General features: G+C 46.4%; 1 protein-coding gene across 1 annotated transcript in view; it reads right to left on the reverse strand.

The window, feature by feature from the left end:
• The window catches only part of LOC112229402 (iron-sulfur clusters transporter ABCB7, mitochondrial-like), a 48,866-nt gene that overhangs the window by 11,838 nt on the left and 13,841 nt on the right, over positions 1–23,187 (reverse strand). Inside the window, exons 5-11 of the mRNA XM_042303515.1 lie at positions 13,145–13,277; positions 6,965–7,233; positions 5,366–5,454; positions 5,094–5,181; positions 4,231–4,405; positions 2,362–2,519; positions 1,333–1,496 (exon numbers count right to left, since the gene is read on the reverse strand). Coding sequence (XP_042159449.1) covers positions 1,333–1,496; positions 2,362–2,519; positions 4,231–4,405; positions 5,094–5,181; positions 5,366–5,454; positions 6,965–7,233; positions 13,145–13,277 — 1,076 coding nt within the window. The remainder of the gene's footprint in view (positions 1–1,332; positions 1,497–2,361; positions 2,520–4,230; positions 4,406–5,093; positions 5,182–5,365; positions 5,455–6,964; positions 7,234–13,144; positions 13,278–23,187) is intronic.

Below are 23,187 nucleotides of genomic sequence, written 5' to 3' on the forward strand. Positions count from 1 at the left end.
TTGGGTTGGCACCCCCCTCGGGTTGTGCCGTGGTGGAGATCTTTGTGGGCTATACTCGGCCTCGTCTCAGGATGGTAAGTTGGTGGTTGAAGATATCCCTCTAGTGGTGTGGGGGCTGTGCTTTGGCAAAGTGGGTGGGGTTATATCCTTCCTGTTTGGCCCTGTCCGGGGGTATCATCGGATGGGGCCACAGAGTCTCCTGACCCCTCCTGTCTCAGCCTCCAGTATTTATGCTGCAGTAGTTTATGTGTCGGGGGGCTAGGGTCAGTTTGTTATATCTGGAGTACTTCTCCTGTCTTATCCGGTGTGTTGTGTGAATTTCAGTAGGCTCTCTAATTCTCTTTCTTTCTTTCTCTCTCTCTCTCGGAGGACCTGAGCAGTAGGACCATGCCTCAGGACTACCTGGCATGATGACTCCTTGCTGTCCCCAGTATCCCTGGCCGTGCTGCTGCACCAGTTTCAACTGTTCTGCCTGCGGCTATGGAACCCTGACCTGTTCACCAGACGTGCTACCTGTCCCAGACCTGCTGTTTTCAACTCTCTAGAGACAGCAGGAGCAGTAGAGATACTCTGAATGATCAGCTATGAAAAGCCAACTGACATTTACTCCTGAGGTGCTGACTTGCTGCACCCTCGACAACTACTGTGATTATTATTATTATTATTTGACCATGCTGGTCATTTATGAACATTTGAACATCTTGGCCATGTTCTGTTATAATCTCCACCCGGCACAGCCAGAAGAGGACTGGTCATCCTTCATGCCTAGTTCCACGTCCCAAGTTCTGACATTTGGTAAAGCCACGTCCCAAGTTCTGACATTTGGTAAAGCCACGTCCCAAGTTCTGACATTTGGTAAAGCCACGTCCCAAGTTCTGACATTTGGTAAAGCCACGTCCCAAGTTCTGACATTTGGTAAAGCCACGTCCCAAGTTCTGACATTTGGTAAAGCCACGTCCCAAGTTCTGACATTTGGTAAAGCCACGTCCCAAGTTCTGACATTTGGTAGGCCATTTGTTTGTCAACTGTAGTTAGATACATGCAGCTTCTCTCTGGTCATGCCCTATGACACCAGATGAAGTAGTGCTCACCAGAACAACATCTTAATTCTATCAATGTAACACCGGTAAAGTTGTCTTTCATTTAGATGCCGAGAGAATACGCAATAACTCCAAAACAGTGGAAATATTGGTCCTGAGAAACATGTCCAATGTCATCGGTTTGACCGGTTTTAAGGAAATGAAAAGCTGAGACAACTATGAAATATTTCTGACCAGTGCACTTCATACTACCATTTCAGACAGGTCAAGGCCTTTCTAAACGAGTACCTACCCTGATCCGCTCCCTCCTACGATGGCCACCTTCTTCCCAGCCGGCACCTGAAAGGAGACGCCCTCTAGAACCTTCTGTCCTTCCAGGTACTCAAAGTAGACATCCTCAAACCTGATGGTGGCTTCTTGAGGGGTGACGGAGAGAGAAGGGGCCAGATCTGTCTCCTAGAGTAGAGAGAAACAAGAGAGTTAGGATAGACTACTTATTACAATTTTTATAAGATCTAAGTGTGCGTTCTCTAATTCTCTCCTTCTCTCTTTCTTTCTCTCTCTCGGAGGACCTGAGCCCTAGGACCTGAGCTCCAGGACTACCTGACATGATGACTCCTTGCTGTCCCCAGTCCACCTGGCCATGCTGCTGTTCCAGTTTCAACTGACCTGAGCCCTAGGACCATGCCCCAGGACTACCTGACATGATGACTCCTTGCTGTCCCCAGTCCACCTGGCCATGCTGCTGCTCTAGTTTCAACTTCCACCTGACTGTGCTGCTGCTCCAGTTTCAACTGTTCTGCCTTATTATTATTCGACTATGCTGGTCATTTATGAACATTTGAACATCTTGGCCATGTTCTGTTATAATCTCCACCCGGCACAGCCAGAAGAGGACTGGCCACCCCACATAGCCTGGTTCCTCTCTAGGTTTCTTCCTAGGGAGTTTTTCCTAGCCACCGTGCTTCTACACCTGCATTGCTTGCTGTTTGGGGTTTTAGGCTGGGTTTCTGTACAGCACTTTGAGATATCAGCTGATGTACGAAGGGCTATATAAATACATTTGATTTGATTTGATTTGATTATAGACTAGGGGGGAGTCACAAGGAGGACAGGGGCCAGCTCCTTCGCCTGTAGAGAGACACACACACGAGGAACTAGTACTGGACTATAAGTATAGAACCTATTAGGAATACTGTGTGCAGCTGGTCAGTAATTCCAGTGTTCTAGATAGATCTTAGCTCTAGCCCAGCACAAGGTGGGCTCTGACTCAAAAGAAGTGCACTACATAGGGAATAAGGGTGCAATTGGTATGTGTTACCTTGATCTTGGTGTCAATACTGAGCAGTGTGAAGAGTGTATTCATGTCGATCAGGGCCTGGCGTGTCTCTCTGTACACGGTGCCCAGGAAGTTAAGAGGCAGAGAGAGCTGGAACAGCAGACCATTCACCATCACCAGGTCTCCTACTGTCATAGAGCCTGTCAACAACAACAGAAAGTTAAGAGACAGAGAGAGCTGGAACAGCAGACCATTCACCATCACCAGGTCTCCTACTGTCATAGAGCCTGTCAACAACAACAGAAAGTTAAGAGACAGAGAGAGCTGGAACAGCTGACCATTCACCATCACCAGGTCTCCTACTGTCATAGAGCCTGTCAACAACAACAGGAAGTTAAGAGACAGAGAGAGCTGGAACAGCTGACCATTCACCATCACCAGGACATACTTTGGTGCGAAAAGTGCAAATCAATGCCAGAACAGCAGCAAAGGACCTTGTGAAGATGCTGGAGGAAACAGATACAAAAGTATCTACATCCACAGTAAAACAAGTCCTATAATGATGTTGACATATCCTGAAAGGCCGCTCAGCAAGGAAGAAGCCACTCCTCCAAAACCGCCATAAAAAAAGCCAGACACGGTTTACTGCACATGGGGACAAAGATCGCTTTTGGAGAAATGTCCTCTGGTCTGATGAAACAAAAATATAACTGTTTGGAATGTACATTGTTATGTTTCTAGGAAAAAGGGGGAGGCTTGGAAGCCTAAGAACACCATCCCAACCGTGAAGCACGGAGGTGGCAGCATCATGTTGTGGGGGTGCTTTGCTGCAGGAGAGACTGGTGCACTTCACAAAATAGATGTCATCATGAGGAAGGAAAATTATGTGGATATATTGAAGCAAAATCTCAAGACATCAGTCAGGAAGTTAAAGCTTGGTTGTAAAATGGGTCTTCCAAATGCACAGTAATCCCAGCATACTTCCAAAGTTGTGGCAAAATGGCTTAAGGACAACAAAGTCAAGGTATTGAAGTGGCCATCACAAAGCCCTGACCTCGATCCTATAGAAAAATTTGTGGGCAGAACTGAAAAAGCGTGTGAGAGCAAGGAGGCCTACAAACCTGACTCAGTTACACCAGCTCTGTCAGGAGGAATGGGCCAATATTTACCCATCTTATTGTGGGAAGCTTGTGGAAGGCTACCTGAAATGTTTGACCCAGGTTAAACAATTTACAGGCATTCTACCAAATACTAATTGAGTGTATGTAAACTTCTGACCCACTGGGAATGTGATGAAAGAAGTAAAAGCTGAAATAAATCTCTCTCTACTATTATTCTGACATTTCACATTCTTAAAATAAAGTGGTGATCCTAACTGACCTAAGACAGGGAATTTTTACGAGGATTAAATGTTAGGAATTGTGAAAAACTGAGATGAAATGCATTTTGCGGAGGTGTATGTAAACTTCTGACTTCAAATGTATGTTGTAGGTGTTAGTTAGGGGGCAGTTAGGGTGCAGCGGGCAGTTAGGGTGCAGCGGGCCGCCCCCAGGTGGTGAGGGTAGGTAGAAACATCTGCCACGCTGATCCTCAACACTGGAGCTCCCCAGGGGTGTGTGCGCAGTCCCCTCCTGTACTCCATGTTCACAGTTAGTTAGGGTGTAGGGATTCGTTAGGGTGTAGGGATTCGTTAGGGTGTAGGGATTCGTTAGGGTGTAGGGATTCGTTAGGGTGTAGGGATTCGTTAGGGTGTAGGGATTCGTTAGGGTGTAGGGATTCGTTAGGGTGTAGGGATTCGTTAGGGTGTAGGGATTCGTTAGGGTGTAGGGGTTAGTTAGGGTGTAGGGGTTAGTTAGGGTGTAGGGATTAGTTAGGGTGTAGGGATTAGTTAGGGTGTAGGGGTAGACTGACCTGCCATGATGCCCTTGCTAGCTAGCACCATGATACCAGTGAGGCCCACACTAAAGATGGCACTCTGTCCAAAGTTGAGCATGGCCAGGGTATAGGTGGTCTTCAGGGAGGAGGACTCGTAGCTCTTCAGATAACCATCATACTTCTCTGCTTCATACTTCTCATTGTTGAAATACTGGAACAGAGAGAGAGGGAGGTAAGGTAAGATCAGGTGAGGTCAGATAGTATCGTGTGGTAGAATACTGGAACAGAGAGAGGCGGGAATTCTGAAGTGCACTTTGAACACGTCAGAATAATTGTCCACATTTACTTTCCCTCAGCCAACAAGATGAGTAACGAACAGCTAAATCACTAGCCTATGTCAATCTACTATAGTAGAAAAGTTTTGGCCACCTATTTTATTGGTTAGCTTGTGGAGAAAGAAATGGGGGGGTTTATAGAACAGACATTTAAATGGAAAACAATGATGAATATCTATCCATGTCATTGAGCAGCAGACTATTAAGGAGGAGAAGGAGAGAACGACAGAAAAGGAGAGAGAACGACAGAAAAGGAGAGAGAACGACAGAGGGAGAGAGAACGACAGAGGGAGAGAGAACGACAGAGGGAGAGAGAACGACAGAGGGAGAGAGAACGACAGAGGGAGAGAGAACGACAGAGGGAGAGAGAACGACAGAGGGAGAGAGAACGACAGAGGGAGAGAGAACGACAGAAAAGGAGAGAGAACGACAGAAAAGGAGAGAGAACGACAGAAAAGGAGAGAGAACGACAGAGGGAGAGAGAAAGACAGAGGGAGAGAGAAAGACAGAGGGAGAGAGAACAGAAAGACAGAACGAGAGGTAGAGAAAGAGAAACTGTCTCACCTTCACGGTCTCATAGTTCAGTAAAGAGTCAATGGCAGCGTTTCCTGCCTCGTTGTCTGCATTGTTCATCTCTATCCTGAACCGAGTCCTGGAGAACAAGATGGACGCCAACGTTACACAGTGGGGAAGAACTCACAGGAAAATGGTAACTTCAGCTTTTCTATACTGCTAGCTATAGCCAAGCCAACCACATATATGCCTAGTACAATGTAAACCTACAGGTAGCTAAGGTGAAGGTCATCTGTCAACAACAACAACCTTGTGGACTGTACCTCCACTGTGTGACAGCAATGGTGAAGGCTGTATACGCTCCCAGAGTACCCAGAGTCACCGCAGCAAATTCCACCCCGCATTTATAATACTGAGGAGAGACAGACACACATTTTAATATTGTAGAAAGGAGGGAAACATAATGCTGAGAAACGAGGGAGAAAGCCATCAAACTGGAGGTGGATAAAGACATAATCAAGGTATCACTTCAACGGACTAGTGGAGCTAGAACAGAAGTCAACCAACCACGTCTGAATATCCAGACTCATTATTAGACTCGCCAGGTAGGTAAACACTATTATAATATACATTACATTTCTGCCCATTTCAACATCAAATGGACTGCTGGAGAGGAAACTATTACTGTAAGACTGGTTCCTACTGCTAATGCTGCCCTTAGCTGTAAGGGAAACGGAGATGGTCCGGCCTGGTTCAACGGTACTGGTCCAGCTTCCTTTCCATATGCTAACGTGGAGAACAGTCTCCATGGCTGTGGAGTCTACACGCTCTAATGCTAACGTGGAGAACAGTCTCCATGGCTGTGGAGTCTACACGCTCTAATGCTAACGTGGAGAACAGTCTCCATGGCTCGAGTCAACACACTAATGCCGGGCATACACAACATGATTGTCTCAACGTTTTTGCAGACCCAGACAAATGTTCATGATCGGGGTGAAATCCTATAAACTTGGGCTAGGATCAGTATGCCGGAACTAGCATAGTTTGAGTGAATTTAAAAAGGAGTACAGCTGCACCATCGAGAGCATCTTGACAGGCTGCATCACCACTTGCTATGGAAATTACACCACCCTTAACCGCAAAGCGCTACAAAGGGTGGTGTGGACATCCCATCACTGGGGCCCAGCTCCATGCCATCCAGGACCTCTATACCAGGCGGTGTCAGAGGAAGGCCCGAAGAATTGCCAAAGACTCCAGCCACCCTAGTCATAGACTGTTCTCTCTGCTACCGTCCAGACCAACAGGCTCCGAGACCACTTGTTCCCCCAAGCCATGGGTTAGGGTTGGTACCGGGGCAGTGTTGGTACCGGGGAAGTGTTCGTACCGGGTTGGTACAGTGACATATCCTCCTACTCTACTGTCAAACTGACATTCACCATACATGATCATATATCCATACTGAGGCAGGGGGACTCTACCCACCAGGACAGCAGAGACCAGCCCCATCTCCAGTGCAGTGGGTCCCAGGTTGAATAGCAGAGAGGACCCCTCGCCCTCTGCCTCGCCCTCTGCCTCCTCTGCCTGGCCCCCCTGCCTCGCCCTCTGCCTCCTCTGCCTGTCTCCCCCTGCCCCCTGCCTCCCCCCCCCCCCTGCCCTCCCTCCCCCTGCCCCCTCCCCTCTGCCTCCCCTCCGCCTCCCCCGCCCCCCTGCCTCCCCCCGCCTCGCCCTCCGCCTCCCCCCGCCCCCCTCCGCCTCCCCTGCCTCTCCGCCTCCCCTCCACCCCTCCGCCTCCCCTGCCTCGCCCTCCGCCTCCCCTGCCCGCCCTCCGCCCCCTGCCTCGCCCTCCGCCTCCCCTGCCTCGCCCTCCGCCTCCCCTGCCTCGCCCTCTGCTTCACCTATTCTAGGGTTAGGACTCTACCCACCAGGATAGCAGAGACCAGCCCCATCTCCAGTGCAGTGGGTCCCAGGTTGAAGACAATGGCAGAGAGGACGAAGGAGATGCCCCTGGTGCCCCTATCAATGGCCTTTGACAGCGCCCCCGTCTGGCGGGACAGGTGGAAGCCCAGGTCCAGGCTGTGGAGGTGCAGGAACACGTTCTTGGCGATACGCCGGATGGAACTCTGGGCCACCTTCCCGAACACGGCGTTACGCAGCTCGTTGAAGAGGGCCGAACCGGCACGGGACACACCGTCTGGGAGAAGATAAAGAAGATTTCATCAGAGAGAACAGCACGCCAGCCTTTATACCAATCAGAGACAGACAAGGGGATATAGAGATCAATTGATTTGGTTGTACTTGGCAAGTCACTTCCCAGACCAGGCCAGGCTGTGTAGTAACAGAGACCATCCCAGACCAGACCAGGCCAGGCTGTGTAGTAACAGAGACCATCCCAGACCAGACCAGGCCAGGCTGTGTACTAACAGAGACCATCCCAGACCAGACCGGGCCAGGCTGTGTACTAACAGAGACCGTCCCAGACCAGGCCGGGCCAGGCTGTGTACTAACAGAGACCGTCCCAGACCAGACCAGGCCAGGCTGTGTACTAACAGAGACCATCCCAGACCAGACCAGGCCAGGCCGTGTAGTAACAGAGACCATCCCAGACCAGGCCAGACCGTGTAGTAACAGAGACCATCCCAGACCAGACCAGGCCAGGCCGTGTAGTAACAGAGACCATCCCAGACCAGACCAGGCCAGGTAGTAACAGAGACAATCCCAGACCAGACCATCCCAGATCCCAGACCAGGCCAGGCCGTGTAGTAACAGAGACCATCCCAGACCAGACCAGGCCAGGCCGTGTAGTAACAGAGACCATCCCAGACCAGACCAGGCCAGGCTGTGTAGTATCAGAGACAGTAACAGTAACAGAGTGTAGTAATAGATCCACAGACAATGCAATCACACTGCCCACTGCCCTACCCCATCTGGACAAGAGGAATAACTATTAGAGGTCGACCGATGAATTTGGGCTGATTTCAAGTTTTCATAACAAATGGGTAATGTAAATCGGTAAACGCCAATGACATTTCCACGAGGAAAGTACGTGGCAGGCTGACCACCTGTTACTCGAGAGCAGCGCCAAAAGGACCTTGTGGCTGCAATGAAAGTTGCATTAAACTTATCTTATAAAAAAACAATCAATCAATCTTAACACAATCACTAGTTAACCTAGTAATATCATCAACCATGTGTAGTTAACTAGCTTGTCCTGCGTTGCATATAATCAGTGCGGTGCCTGTTAATTTATCATCGAATCACAGCCTACCTCAACTTCGCCAAACGCGTGATGATTTAACAAAAGCGCATTCATTGCACAAAATGTACTTAACCATAAACAATGCCTTACTTAAAAACCTGCATATTTAGTTAAAAATAAATGCATGTTAGCAGGCGATATTAACTCGGGAAATTGTGTCACTTCTCTTGGGTTCAGTGCAAGCAGAGTCAGGGTATATGCAGCAGTTTGGGCCGCCTGGCTCGTTGCGAATTGTGTGTCTCCCTAACATACATCGCAATTAATTTGCCAGTATTTTACGTAAATATGACGTAACATTGAAGGTTTTGCAATGTAACAGCAATAGACTAGGGCTGCCACCCAATGTAACAGCAACTTAGGGCTGCCACCCAATGTAACAGCAACTTAGGGCTGCCACCCAATGTAACAGCAACTTAGGGCTGCCACCCAATGTAACAGCAATAGACTAGGGCTGCCACCCAATGTAACAGCAATAGACTAGGGCTGCCACCCAATGTAACAGCAATAGACTAGGGCTGCCACCCAATGTAACAGCAATAGACTAGGGCTGCCACCCAATGTAACAGGAATAGACTAGGGCTGCCACCCAATGTAACAGGAATAGACTTAGGGCTGTCACCCAATGTAACAGGAATATTTAGACTTAGGGCTGCCACCCAATGTAACAGCAACAGACTAGGGCTGCCACCCAATGTAACAGCAATAGACTAGGGCTGCCACCCAATGTAACAGCAATAGACTAGGGCTGCCACCCAATGTAACAGCAATAGACTAGGGCTGCCACCCAATGTAACAGCAATAGACTAGGGCTGTCACCCAATGTAACAGCAATAGACTAGGGCTGCCACCCAATGTAACAGGAATAGACTTAGGGCTGTCACCCAATGTAACAGGAATAGACTTAGGGCTGCCACCCAATGTAACAGCAACAGACTAGGGCTGCCACCCAATGTAACAGGAATAGACTAGGGCTGCCACCCAATGTAACAGCAATAGAATGCCACCCAATGTAACAGGAATAGACTAGGGCTGTCACCCAATGTAACAGGAATAGACTAGGGCTGCCACCCAATGTAACAGGAATAGACTAGGGCTGCCACCCAATGTAACAGGAATAGACTAGGGCTGCCACCCAATGTAACAGGAATAGACTAGGGCTGCCACCCAATGTAACAGGAATAGACTAGGGCTGCCACCCAATGTAACAGGAATAGACTAGGGCTGCCACCCAATGTAACAGGAATAGACTAGGGCTGCCACCCAATGTAACAGGAATAGACTAGGGCTGCCACCCAATGTAACAGGAATAGACTAGGGCTGTCACCCAATGTAACAGGAATAGACTAGGGCTGTCACCCAATGTAACAGCAATAGACTAGGGCTGTCACCCAATGTAACAGGAATAGACTAGGGCTGCCACCCAATGTAACAGCAATAGACTAGGGCTGTCACCCAATGTAACAGGAATAGACTAGGGCTGCCACCCAATGTAACAGGAATAGACTAGGGCTGCCACCCAATGTAACAGGAATAGACTAGGGCTGCCACCCAATGTAACAGGAATAGACTAGGGCTGCCACCCAATGTAACAGGAATAGACTTAGGGCTGTCACCCAATGTAACAGGAATATTTAGACTTAGGGCTGCCACCCAATGTAACAGCAATAGACTAGGGCTGCCACCCAATGTAACAGCAATAGACTAGGGCTGCCACCCAATGTAACAGGAATAGACTTAGGGCTGTCACCCAATGTAACAGGAAATTTAGACTTAGGGCTGTCACCCAATGTAACAGGAATAGACTTAGGGCTGCCACCCAATGTAACAGCAATAGACTAGGGCTGTCACCCAATGTAACAGGAATAGATTTAGGGCTGCCACCCAATGTAACAGCAATAGACTAGGGCTGTCACCCAATGTAACAGGAATAGATTTAGGGCTGCCACCCAATGTAACAGGAATAGACTTAGGGCTGTCACCCAATGTAACAGCAATAGACTAGGGCTGCCACACAATGTAACAGCAATAGACTAGGGCTGCCACCCAATGTAACAGCAATAGACTAGGGCTGTCACCCAATGTAACAGCAATAGCTAGGGCTGTCACCCAATGTAACAGCAATAGACAGCCACCCAATGTAACAGGAATAGACTAGGGCTGCCACCCAATGTAACAGGAATAGACTAGGGCTGCCACCCAATGTAACAGGAATAGACTAGGGCTGTCACCCAATGTAACAGCAACTTAGGGCTGCCACCCAATGTAACAGCAATAGACTAGGGCTGTCACCCAATGTAACACAATAGACTTAGGGCTGCCACCCAATGTAACAGGAATAGACTAGGGCTGCCACCCAATGTAACAGCAACTTAGGGCTGCCACCCAATGTAACAGGAATAGACTAGGGCTGTCACCCAATGTAACAGGAATAGACTAGGGCTGCCACCCAATGTAACAGGAATAGATTTAGGGCTGCCACCCAATGTAACAGGAATAGACTAGGGCTGCCACCCAATGTAACAGCAAAGGGCTGCCACCCAATGTAACAGCAATAGACTAGGGCTGTCACCCAATGTAACAGGAATAGACTAGGGCTGTCACCCAATGTAACAGCAATAGACTAGGGCTGCCACCCAATGTAACAGCAATAGACTAGGGCTGCCACCCAATGTAACAGCAACTTAGGGCTGTCACCCAATGTAACAGCAAAGACTAGGGCTGCCACCCAATGTAACAGCAATAGACTAGGGCTGTCACCCAATGTAACAGCAATAGACTAGGGCTGTCACCCAATGTAACAGGAATAGACTAGGGCTGCCACCCAATGTAACAGAATAGACTTAGGGCTGTCACCCAATGTAACAGAATAGACTAGGGCTGCCACCCAATGTAACAGGAATAGACTAGGGCTGCCACCCAATGTAACAGCAATAGACTAGGGCTGCCACCCAATGTAACAGGAATAGACTAGGGCTGCCACCCAATGTAACAGCAATAGACTAGGGCTGTCACCCAATGTAACAGGAATAGACTAGGGCTGTCACCCAATGTAACAGCAATAGATTTAGGGCTGTCACCCAATGTAACAGGAATAGACTTAGGGCTGCCATCCAATGTAACAGGAATAGATTTAGGGCTGCCACCCAATGTAACAGCAATAGATTTAGGGCTGTCACCCAATGTAACAGGAATAGATTTAGGGCTGCCACCCGTTAGATAAAATACGGAACGGTTCCGTATTTCACTGAAAGAATAAACGTTTTGTTTTCTAAATGATAGTTTCCAGATTTGACCATATTAGTGACCTATGGTTCGCATTTCTGTGTGTTTATTATATTATAATTAAGTCTATGATTTGATAGAGCAGTCTGACTGAGCGGTGGTAGGCAGCAGCAGGCTCGTAAGCATTCATTCAAACAGCACTTTCCTGCATTTGCCAGCAGCTCTTCGTAATGCTTGAAGCACAGCGCTGTTTATGACTTCAAGCCTATCAACTCCAGAGATTACATTACTATAGGGCCTATAAGAACATCCGATAGTCAAAGATATATGAAATACAAATGGTATAGAGAGAAATAGTCCTATAATTCCTATATTAACTACAACCTTAAACCTCTTACCTGGGAATATTGAAGTCTCATGTTAAAAGGAACCACCAGCTTTCATATGTTCTCATGTTCTGAGCAAGGAACTGAAACGTTAGCTTTCTTACATGGCACATATTGCACTTTTACTTTCTTCTCCAACACTTTGTTTTTGCATTATTTAAACCAAATTGAACATGTTTCATTATTTATTTGAGGCTAAATTGATTTTATTGTGTTATATTAAGTTAAAATAAGTGTTCATTCAGTATTGTTGTAATTGTCATTATTACACATACACACGCATACATAAAACTGCCGATTAATCTGCTTTTTTTTGGTCCTCCAATAATCGGTATGGGTATTACAAAAATGATAATCGATCGACCTCTAATACCAATGCTGTTAATTGAAGTTAGAAAGTTAAGTTCCTCGGTGTACACATCACTGACAAACTGAAATGGTCCATCCACACAGACAGCGTGTTGAAGAAAGCGCAACAGCGCCTCTTCAACCTCATGAGGCTGAAGAAATTTGGCTTGGCACCCAAAACCCTGACAAACTTTTACAGATGCACAATTGAGAGCAACCTGTCGGGCTGCATCACCGCCTGGTACGGAAACTTTACACAGGTGTGTATATGTTGTGAAAGTTAGATATTACTGCACTGTCCGAGCTAGAAACACAAGCATTTCACTACACCTGCAATAACATCTGCTAAACATGTGTATGTGACCAACACAATTTGATCAGCAGTCAGCACCAGAGTTAGGGAAAGGGTATCTAGTCAGTTGTACAACAACGCATTCAACTGAAATGTGTCTTCCTCTGAATCAGAGGGGTGCGGGGGGCTGCCTTAATCTGAGTTCATTAGAGCTGTTTTTATCAGCAGTCAGAGCCAGAGTTAGAGGATGGAGGCAGTCATGGGCTGACAGGAAGGACTAGACACCCAAACCCTGACCTCTATTCAAACAGAGGTTGACATGAACATCTATTCACAAGCCACAGAGTGACAGAGCAGAGAGAGTGAGCCAGAGGCAGAGCCAGAGGCAGAGCCAGAGGAGACAGAGGAGACAGAGCCAGAGGAGACAGAGGAGCCAGAGGCAACACTAGGTTTGATATACTTATAGTTTAATGGTTCCCTATCCCAGATAATCTAGAATCTGACTCCTGGACTGTGATAACAATATTCTGTTCCAAGATATTCAAAGACTTTTTTTTTGTGCCTTTCTGGTTTGTGAAGAAAAGTAGTTGGGACTTACAACCAATAAGAACAGCGGTTGCCATGGTAGCCACGGTGTTGGGGGCGTCGCTCAGGTTCAACATGTGTCCTGACAGTCCATTCAGCTCATCCACAGCATACTTAAACATGAATGGTACCATCACGTTGGTCATCTAGAGAGAGTGAGAAACAGGAGTGGTGAAAACAGGAATGTCCACTCTTCTGATGGTAGAAGCTCGGTGCAGTAAGGCTGGCTGTGTGTGGGCTTGTATTACTATCCTGATGGGGAGAACCCTGAAATTCCAGTCAGTGAAACAAGGAAAAGTCCAAACTACACAGGTAAGCAAACAGTTCCAGAAATCAGGACTGCAGATAGGATCTATAGACCTCTATATCTGTGTGGCATTCAGAAAGTAAATCAGACCACTAGACTTTAGTTATATATTTTTTACTCAATCTACACAATACCACATAATGACAAAGTGAAAACAGGTTTTCATTTTCAACATTTTTGCAAATTTATTTACTTAAGTATTCAAGACCTTTTGCTAGGAGACTCAAATTATCACCGCCTGGTACGGCAACTGCTCCGCCCACAACCATAAAAGGCTCTCCAGAGGGTAGTGAGGTCTGCAGTAACGCATCACCAGGGGGCAAACTACCTGCCCTCCAGGACACCTACACCACCCGATGTTACAGGAAGGCCATAAAGATCATCAAGGACAACAACCACCCGAGCCACTGCCTGTTCACCCCGCTATCATCCAGAAGGCGAGGTCAGTACAGGTGCATCAAAGCAGCGACCGAGACTGAAAAACAGCTTCTATCTCAAGGCCATCAGACTGTTAAACAGCCACCACTAACATTGAGTGGCTGCTGCCAACATACCGACTCAACTCCAGCCACTTTAATAATGGAAATTGATGCAAAAAATTTATCACAATGCCACTTAATGTTTAATACCCTACATTACTCATCTCATATGTATATACTGTACTCTATACCATCTACTGCATCTTACCTATGCCGTTCTGCACCATCACTCATATCTTTATGTACATATTCTTTATCCCCTTACACTTGTGTGTATAAGGTAGTTGTTGTGAAATTGTTAGGTTAGATTACTCGTTGGTTATTACTGCATTGTCGGAACTAGAAGCACAAGCATTTTGCTACACTTGCATTAACATCTGCTAACCATGTGTATGTGACAAATAACATTTGATTTGATTTAATGAACATGCACCTGTGGAACAGTCGCTAAGACACTAACAGCTTACATACGATAAGCAACTAAGGTCACAGTTATGAAAACTTAGGACACTAAAAAGGCCTTTCTACTGACTCTGAAAAACACCAAAAGAAAGATGCCCAGGGTCCCTGCTCATCTGCGTGAATGTGCCTTAGGCATGCTGCAAGGAGGCATGAGGACTGCAGATGTGGTCAGGGCAATAAATGGCAATGTTCGTACTGTGAGACGCCTAAGACAGCGCTACAGGGAGACAGGATGGACAGCTGATCGTCCTCGCAGTAGTGGGGTAACATCTCGCAGCAAGAACTGGCAAATCTGGTGCAGTCCATGAGGAGGAGATGCACTGCAGTACTTAATGCAGCTGGTGGCCACACCAGATACTGACTGTTACTTTTGATTTTGACCCCCCCCTGTTCAGGGACAATTTCTGTTAGTCACATGACTGTGGAACTTGTTCAGTTTGTCTGTTTTTGAATCTTGTTAAGTTCATATAAATATCTACATGTTAAGTTTGCTAAAAAATAAATGCAGTTGACAGTGAGAGGATGTTTATATCAAATCAAATGTTATTTGTTACATGCGCCGAATACAACAGGTGTAGAGCATACAGTGAAATGCTTACTTACAAGCCCTTAACCAACAATGCAGTTAAGAAAAAATAAGTGTTAAGTAAAATAATAATAATTGATGAGTAAAAAATAAAAGTTACAAATAATTAAAAAGAGCAGGAGTAAAATAACAGTAGTGAGACTATTTACCGGGGGGTTACCGGTTAGTTGAGGTAATATGTACATATAGGTAGAGTTAAAGTGTCTATGCATAGATAATAAACAACACAAATAAGTCTGGGTAGTCCTTTGATTTTCAGTTGAGGAGTCTTACGTCTTGAAGCTATTAAGAAGTCTTTTAAACCTAGACATGACGCTCCGGTACCGCTTGCCGTGTGGTAGTAGAGAGAACAGTCTATGACTAGGGTGGCTGGAGTCTGACAATTTTTTGGGCCCTCCTCTGACAGCACCTGGTATAGAGGTTCTTGGATGGCAGGAAGCTTGGCACCAGAGATGTACTGGGCGGTACGCACTACCCTCTGTCGTGCCTTGCGGTCGGAGGCCAATTAGTTGCCATACCAGGCAGTGATGCAACCAGGATGCTCTCGATGGTGCAGCTGCAGAACGTTTTGAGGAACCATGCCAAATCTTTGTCGTGCCCTCTTCACGACTGTCTTGGTGTGTTTTGGACCATGATAGTTTGTCGGTGATGTGGACACCAAGGAACTTGAAGCACTAAAGCCGCGTCGATGAGAATGGGGGCGTGCTCGCTCCTACTTGTCCTGTAGTCCATCTCCTTTGTTCACGTTGTGGTAGAGGTTGTTATCCCGGCACCACACTGCCAGGTCTCGGGACCTCCTCCCTATAGGCCGTCTCATCGTTGTTGGTGATTAGACATACCGTTTTTGTATCATCAGCAAACTTGGTGTCGGAGTCATGCCTAGCCATGCAGTCATAGGTGAACAGGGAGTACAGGAGGGGACTGAGCACACACCCCTGAGGGACGGTAATCATTTAGCCAGGTTACCTTCGCTATCTTGGGCACAGGGACTATGGTGGTCTGTTTGAAACATGTATAGTGGGCTCCTAAATTATTGGCACCCCTGACTGGCAATGCATAAATACTTAAAAATATATAATTATAGAGAAAGTCAAAATACCAACATGTGACAAATACTGTACTTAATGTTTCAATGGAACACACAGAAATAATGTATTGATTTAATTTTAAAAAATCAATGTGCTCCAAATAAAGGTTTGACCCTTACAGATGATTGTCAATAACTTCTACCAAAATTAAACCAGGAATAAAATTCCACTTATTTAATTTTATCTAAGTCTTAAGGGACTATATTGGGCCATTACATCACTTCCTGTTTCACTCGGGTATCAAAATGAGTTAACAGGCATGCAATATCCCTTTGCCATCCAACACCATGAAGAAAAATAAATATGGTAATGGCTACAAGAAGATCCACAAACAATTGAATATACCACTGAGCACTGTTAGGGCAATTATTTAAAAAATTAAAGATATGGAACAGTTGAAAACATCATGGGTAGAGGACGCAAGTGCAAAGAATTGCAGGCCTTGGGGTCACCAGGTTTCAAAAAGCACCTTCGGACGCCACCTTCTCAACCACAGGCTCTTTGGAAGGGTTGCCAGAAGAAAAAGACCTTTCTGACCTCATGACAGACGCTTGGAGTCAAACGTCATTTAAATTATGACTGGAAGAAGGTGCTCTGGTCCGATGGGACCAAAATGGAACGTTTTGGTCAGAAACAGCATCGGCATGTTTGGCGTCAAAACTTAGATTCATACAAGGAGAGGCACCTCATACCCACGGTGAAATATGGTGGTGGGTCAGTGATGTTTTGGGGCTGTTTTAATTCCAGAGGTCCAGGGGCGCTGGTGAAGATTGATGGCATAATGAATTCCACCAAGTATGGAGCAATTTTGGCTGACAATCTGGTTTCCTCTGCCAGAAATTACAATTACATAGCTTGTATTTTTTAAAGTATGTTTGTGTATTGCTAGTAATCACTGCTCTGATGTCCTGTTTTCGGTCATATTAGACGGTAGCAGCAGCATTATGTACAAAATTAGTTACACATTTTATTGAAAAAAATAAATAAATAGCAAAGTTGGAGCCAGTAAAACGGCAGCTATCCCCTCTGGCACCCTCTCCGTGTCTCTCTACTATGAGTGGGAATACTTGGGAAGAGATTTCAAAAATTAAAATCACTCGGAGCGGATTTCCTGGTGTATTTACAGTCTTCTTTCCAACAATGAACATTCACCAATATGTGAAGGGTTAGGAAAACCTGCTATAGAAAGGCCCCCCCTGGGATTCCTTCACATTTTATAGTGTTTCAAAGTGGGATTCAAATGGAATGGTTCTTTTTTTGTCAATGATATACAATATCGATTTTCAATCAGATTTAAGTCAAAACTGTGATTTGGCCACTCAGGAACAGTCACAGTCTTCTTGGTAAGCACTTCAGTCTAGATTTAGCTTTTTGTTGTAAGTTATTGTCCTGCTGAAACGTGAATTCCTCTCCCAGTGTCTGGTGTAAAGCAGACTGAAAGCAGGTTTTCTAGGAGTTTGCCTATGCTTAGCTCCATCCCATTTCATCCTGAAAAACTCCCCCGTCTTTGTCAATGTCAAGCATACCCATACTATGATGCAGCCACCACCATGGTTGAAAATAAAGAGGCAGTTCGTAATGTGTTGCATTTGCCCCAAACATAAGGCTCTGCATTTAGCCTAAAAAGTGTATTAATTTGTGCCTTGTTGTATACAGATGTATGTTTTGGAATATGTTTTATTCATTTAGGTCATTATTGTGGAATCACTACAATATTGTTGATCCATCCATCCTCAGTTTTCTCCCATTAGTCATTTTAAACTCTGTAGACATTTTAAAAATCACCAACGGCCTCATGGTGACTTCCTTAAGCAGTTTCCTTCCTCTCCTGCAGCTCAGTTCAGAAGGCTGAGTGCATCTGATGTGTCTGGGTGGTTTACAGGGTTTTCCCTGTTGGCTATACTCATTTCAGCTGGGTACTAGCGCCGCTAGTCAAAAGAAAGAAAAAAAATCTCTCAAGCCCTCTCCTACTTGAATTAACGTAACATAGCAGGCGTAAAAGAAACACCTGAGCAGAGATCCAACGGGTGTCAGTGGAAAAAGGAAGCTATGTTGAGAGCTGTATCTCCCCAGAAAACTGGAAGCGTCCGGTTGTGGGAAACACCGATGAGCTAGAATGAATAAGCATTGATACGACAGGAGCCTGTCAGTCACTAAGGTGACACAGAAACACTGCCAGTTTGACAGTCTGCTGTCTGTTGTGCGCGGTGGTTGAATTTGCATGTCCCATAGCCTATAATGTGTTAACGATGAGTCGAAATCCCACTTAGCCTATTGTTTTCTGGCAGGGTCATTTATTTTCCCGTCTCGCCCAGGGTCCGACATGTACACTTCTTCCTTTCCAGGTCAACATTTACCTGCTCTGTCGCGGTCTACCATTGAAAACCACTGAAAACCACACGAGTAAACATCAAGCTATTTGTATTTGAGCACAGTGCAGTCAAAACTAAGTATTTCATTTGTTTTCTATCGTAGTTTCATCAGCTGTTTTAAATTAACACGGTAAAAAAAGTGTGAACTTTCTGATAGTTGCTGGTTCCAAAATACAGAGGTCGTTACCCCGGGGGAACCTGGCTGGCTACTTTTTCTATTTGGCAGGGTACTCCATGTGGAAAACCCTGTTTAATACATCCCCCACGGCGTCATTATTAACTTCACCATGATGCTTAAAGAGAGAGATAAATGTCTGATTTGTTATTGTTACCCATTGACCAATCACTGCCCTTCTTTATGAGGCTTTCGAAAAGCACCCTGGTCTTTGTAGTTGAATCTGTGGTTGAAATTCACTACTAGACTGAGGGACCTTCCAGGTGTTGTATATATGGGGGACAGAGGAAGGGGGTAGTCATTCACTACTAGACTGAGGAAGGGGGTAGTCATTCACTGCTAGACTGAGGAAGGGGTAATCATTCACTACTAGACTGAGGAAGGGGGTAATCATTCACTACTAGACTGAGGGGACAGAGGAAGGGGTTCGTCAGGACTAGACTGAGGGACCTTCCAGGTGTTGTATATATGGGGGACAGAGGAAGGGGTTTCATTTACTACTAGACTGAGGGGACAGAGGAAGGGGGTAATCATTCACTACTAGACTGAGGGGACAGAGGAAGGCTTAGTCATTTACTACTAGACTGAGGGACAGAGGAAGGGGTAATCATTCACTACTAGACTGAGGAAGGGGTAATCATTCACTACTAGACTGAGGGGACAGAGGAAGGGTTAGTCATTTACTACTAGACTGAGGAAGAGGAAGGGGGTAGTCATTCACTACTAGACTGAGGAAGGGGTAGTCATTCACTACTAGACTGAGGAAGGGGGTAGTCATTCACTACTAGACTGAGGAAGGGGTAATCATTCACTACTAGACTGAGGAAGGGGTAATCATTCACTACTAGACTGAGGAAGGGGTAATCATTCACTACTAGACTGAGGAAGGGGTAATCATTCACTACTAGACTGAGGAAGGGGGTAATCATTCACTACTAGACTGAGGAAGGGGTAATCATTCACTACTAGACTGAGGAAGGGGTAATCATTCACTACTAGACTGAGGAAGGGGTAATCATTCACTACTAGACTGAGGAAGGGGGTAGTCATTCACTACTAGACTGAGGAAGGGGGTAGTCATTCACTACTAGACTGAGGAAGGGGTAGTCATTCACTACTAGACTGAGGAAGGGGTAATCATTCACTACTAGACTGAGGAAGGGGTAATCATTCACTACTAGACTGAGGAAGGGGTAATCATTCACTACTAGACTGAGGAAGGGGTAATCATTCACTACTAGACTGAGGAAGGGGTAATCATTCACTACTAGACTGAGGAAGGGGTAATCATTCACTACTAGACTGAGGAAGGAGTAAACATTCACTACTAGACTGAGGAAGGGGTAATCATTCACTACTAGACTGAGGAAGGGGTAATCATTCACTACTAGACTGAGGAAGGGGTAATCATTCACTACTAGACTGAGGAAGGGGTAATCATTCACTACTAGACTGAGGAAGGGGTAATCATTCACTACTAGACTGAGGAAGGGGTAATCATTCACTACTAGACTGAGGAAGGGGTAATCATTCACTGCTAGACTGAGGAAGGGGTAATCATTCACTACTAGACTGAGGAAGGGGTAATCATTCACTGCTAGACTGAGGAAGGGGTAATCATTCACTACTAGACTGAGGAAGGGGTAATCATTCACTACTAGACTGAGGGGACAGAGGAAGGTGTTCGTCAGTCACGACTAGACTGAGGGACCTTCCAGGTGTTGTATATATGGGGGACAGAGGAAGGGGTTTCATTTACTACTAGACTGAGGGGACAGAGGAAGGGGTAATCATTCACTACTAGACTGAGGGGACAGAGGAAGGCTTAGTCATTTACTACTAGACTGAGGGACAGAGGAAGGGGGTAATCATTCACTACTAGACTGAGGAAAGGGGTAATCATTCACTACTAGACTGAGGGGACAGAGGAAGGGGTAGTCATTCACTACTAGACTGAGGGACAGAGGAAGGGGGTAGTCATTCACTACTAGACTGAGGGGACAGAGGAAGGGGTAGTCATTCACTACTAGACTGAGGGGACAGAGGAAGGGGGTAGTCATTCACTACTAGACTGAGGACAGAGGAACGGGGTAGTCATTCACTACTAGACTGAGGAAGGGGGTAATCTTTCACTACTAGACTGAGGAGACAGAGGAAGGGGTAGTCATTCACTACTAGACTGAGGGGACAGAGGAAGGGGTTCGTCATTCACTACTAGACTGAGGGACAGAGGAAGGCGTTCGTCATTCACTACTAGACTGAGGAAGGGGTAATCATTCACTACTAGACTGAGGGGACAGAGGAAGGGGGTAGTCATTCACTACTAGACTGAGGGACAGAGGAAGGGGGTAGTCATTCACTACTAGACTGAGGGGACAGAGGAAGGGGTAGTCATTCACTACTAGACTGAGGGGACAGAGGAAGGGGTAGTCATTCACTACTAGACTGAGGGGACAGAGGAAGGGGGTAGTCATTCACTACTAGACTGAGGGACAGAGGAAGGCGTTCGTCATTCACTACTAGACTGAGGGACAGAGGAAGGGTTCGTCATTCACTACTAGACTGAGGGGACAGAAGGGGGTAGTCATTCACTACTAGACTGAGGGGACAGAAGAGGGTAGTCATTCACTACTAGACTGAGGGACAGAGGGAAGGGTTCGTCATTCACTACTAGACTGAGGGGACAGAGGAAGGGTCCGTCATTCACTACTAGACTGAGGGACAGAGGAAGGCGTTCGTCATTCACTACTAGACTGAGGGACAGAGGAAGGGTTCGTCATTCACTACTAGACTGAGGGACAGAGGAAGGGGGTAGTCATTCACTACTAGACTGAGGGACAGAGGAAGGGGTAGTCATTCACTACTAGACTGAGGGACAGAGGAAGGGGGTAGTCATTCACTACTAGACTGAGGGACAGAGGAAGGGGTAGTCATTCACTACTAGACTGAGGGACAGAGGAAGGGGGTAGTCATTCACTACTAGACTGAGGGACAGAGGAAGGGGTAGTCATTCACTACTAGACTGAGGGACAGAGGAAGGGGGTAGTCATTCACTACTAGACTGAGGGGACAGAGGAGGGGGTAGTCATTCACTACTAGACTGAGGGACAGAGGAAGGGGGTAGTCATTCACTACTAGACTGAGGAAGGGGTAATCATTCACTACTAGACTGAGGAAGGGGGTAATCATTCACTACTAGACTGAGGAAGGGGGTAATCATTCACTACTAGACTGAGGAAGGGGTAATCATTCACTACTAGACTGAGGAAGGGGTAATCATTCACTACTAGACTGAGGAAGGGGTAATCATTCACTACAAGACTGAGGAAGGGGGTAATCATTCACTACTAGACTGAGGAAGGGGTAGTCATTCACTACTAGACTGAGGAAGGGGTAGTCATTCACTACTAGACTGAGGGACAGAGGAAGGGGGTAGTCATTCACTACTAGACTGAGGAAGGGGTAATCATTCACTACTAGACTGAGGAAGGGGGTAATCATTCACTACTAGACTGAGGAAGGGGTAATCATTCACTACTAGACTGAGGAAGGGGGTAATCATTCACTACTAGACTGAGGAAGGGGTAGTCATTCACTACTAGACTGAGGAAGGGGTAATCATTCACTACTAGACTGAGGGACAGAGGAAGGGGGTAGTCATTCACTACTAGACTGAGGGACAGAGGAAGGGGGTAGTCATTCACTACTAGACTGAGGAAGGGGTAGTCATTCACTACTAGACTGAGGAAGGGGGTAATCATTCACTACTAGACTGAGGAAGGGGTAATCATTCACTAATAGACTGAGGAAGGGGGTAATCATTCACTACTAGACTGAGGAAGGGGTAGTCATTCACTACTAGACTGAGGAAGGGGTAATCATTCACTACTAGACTGAGGAGACAGAGGAAGGGGGTAATCATTCACTACTAGACTGAGGGACAGAGGAAGGGGGTAATCATTCACTACTAGACTGAGGAAGGGGGTAATCATTCACTACTAGACTGAGGACAGAGGAAGGGGTAGTCATTCACTACTAGACTGAGGGACAGAGGAAGGGGTAGTCATTCACTACTAGACTGAGGAAGGGGTAGTCATTCACTACTAGACTGAGGGACAGAGGAAGGGGGTAATCATTCACTACTAGACTGAGGGACAGAGGAAGGGGGTAGTCATTCACTACTAGACTGAGGGACAGAGGAAGGGGGTAGTCATTCACTACTAGACTGAGGAAGGGGTAATCATTCACTACTAGACTGAGGACAGAGGAAGGGGGTAATCATTCACTACTAGACTGAGGGACTGAGGAAGGGGTAGTCATTCACTACTAGACTGAGGGACAGAGGAAGGGGGTAGTCATTCACTACTAGACTGAGGGACAGAGGAAGGGGGTAGTCATTCACTACTAGACTGAGGGGACAGAGGAAGGGGTAGTCATTCACTACAAGACTGAGGAGACAGAGGAAGGGGTAGTCATTCACTACTAGACTGAGGGACAGAGGAAGGGGGTAATCATTCACTACTAGACTGAGGGACAGAGGAAGGGGTAGTCATTCACTACTAGACTGAGGAAGGGGGTAATCATTCA

This window comes from Oncorhynchus tshawytscha, linkage group LG21, assembly GCF_018296145.1.
Source record: "Oncorhynchus tshawytscha isolate Ot180627B linkage group LG21, Otsh_v2.0, whole genome shotgun sequence".
NCBI classification, from domain to species: domain Eukaryota; kingdom Metazoa; phylum Chordata; class Actinopteri; order Salmoniformes; family Salmonidae; genus Oncorhynchus; species Oncorhynchus tshawytscha.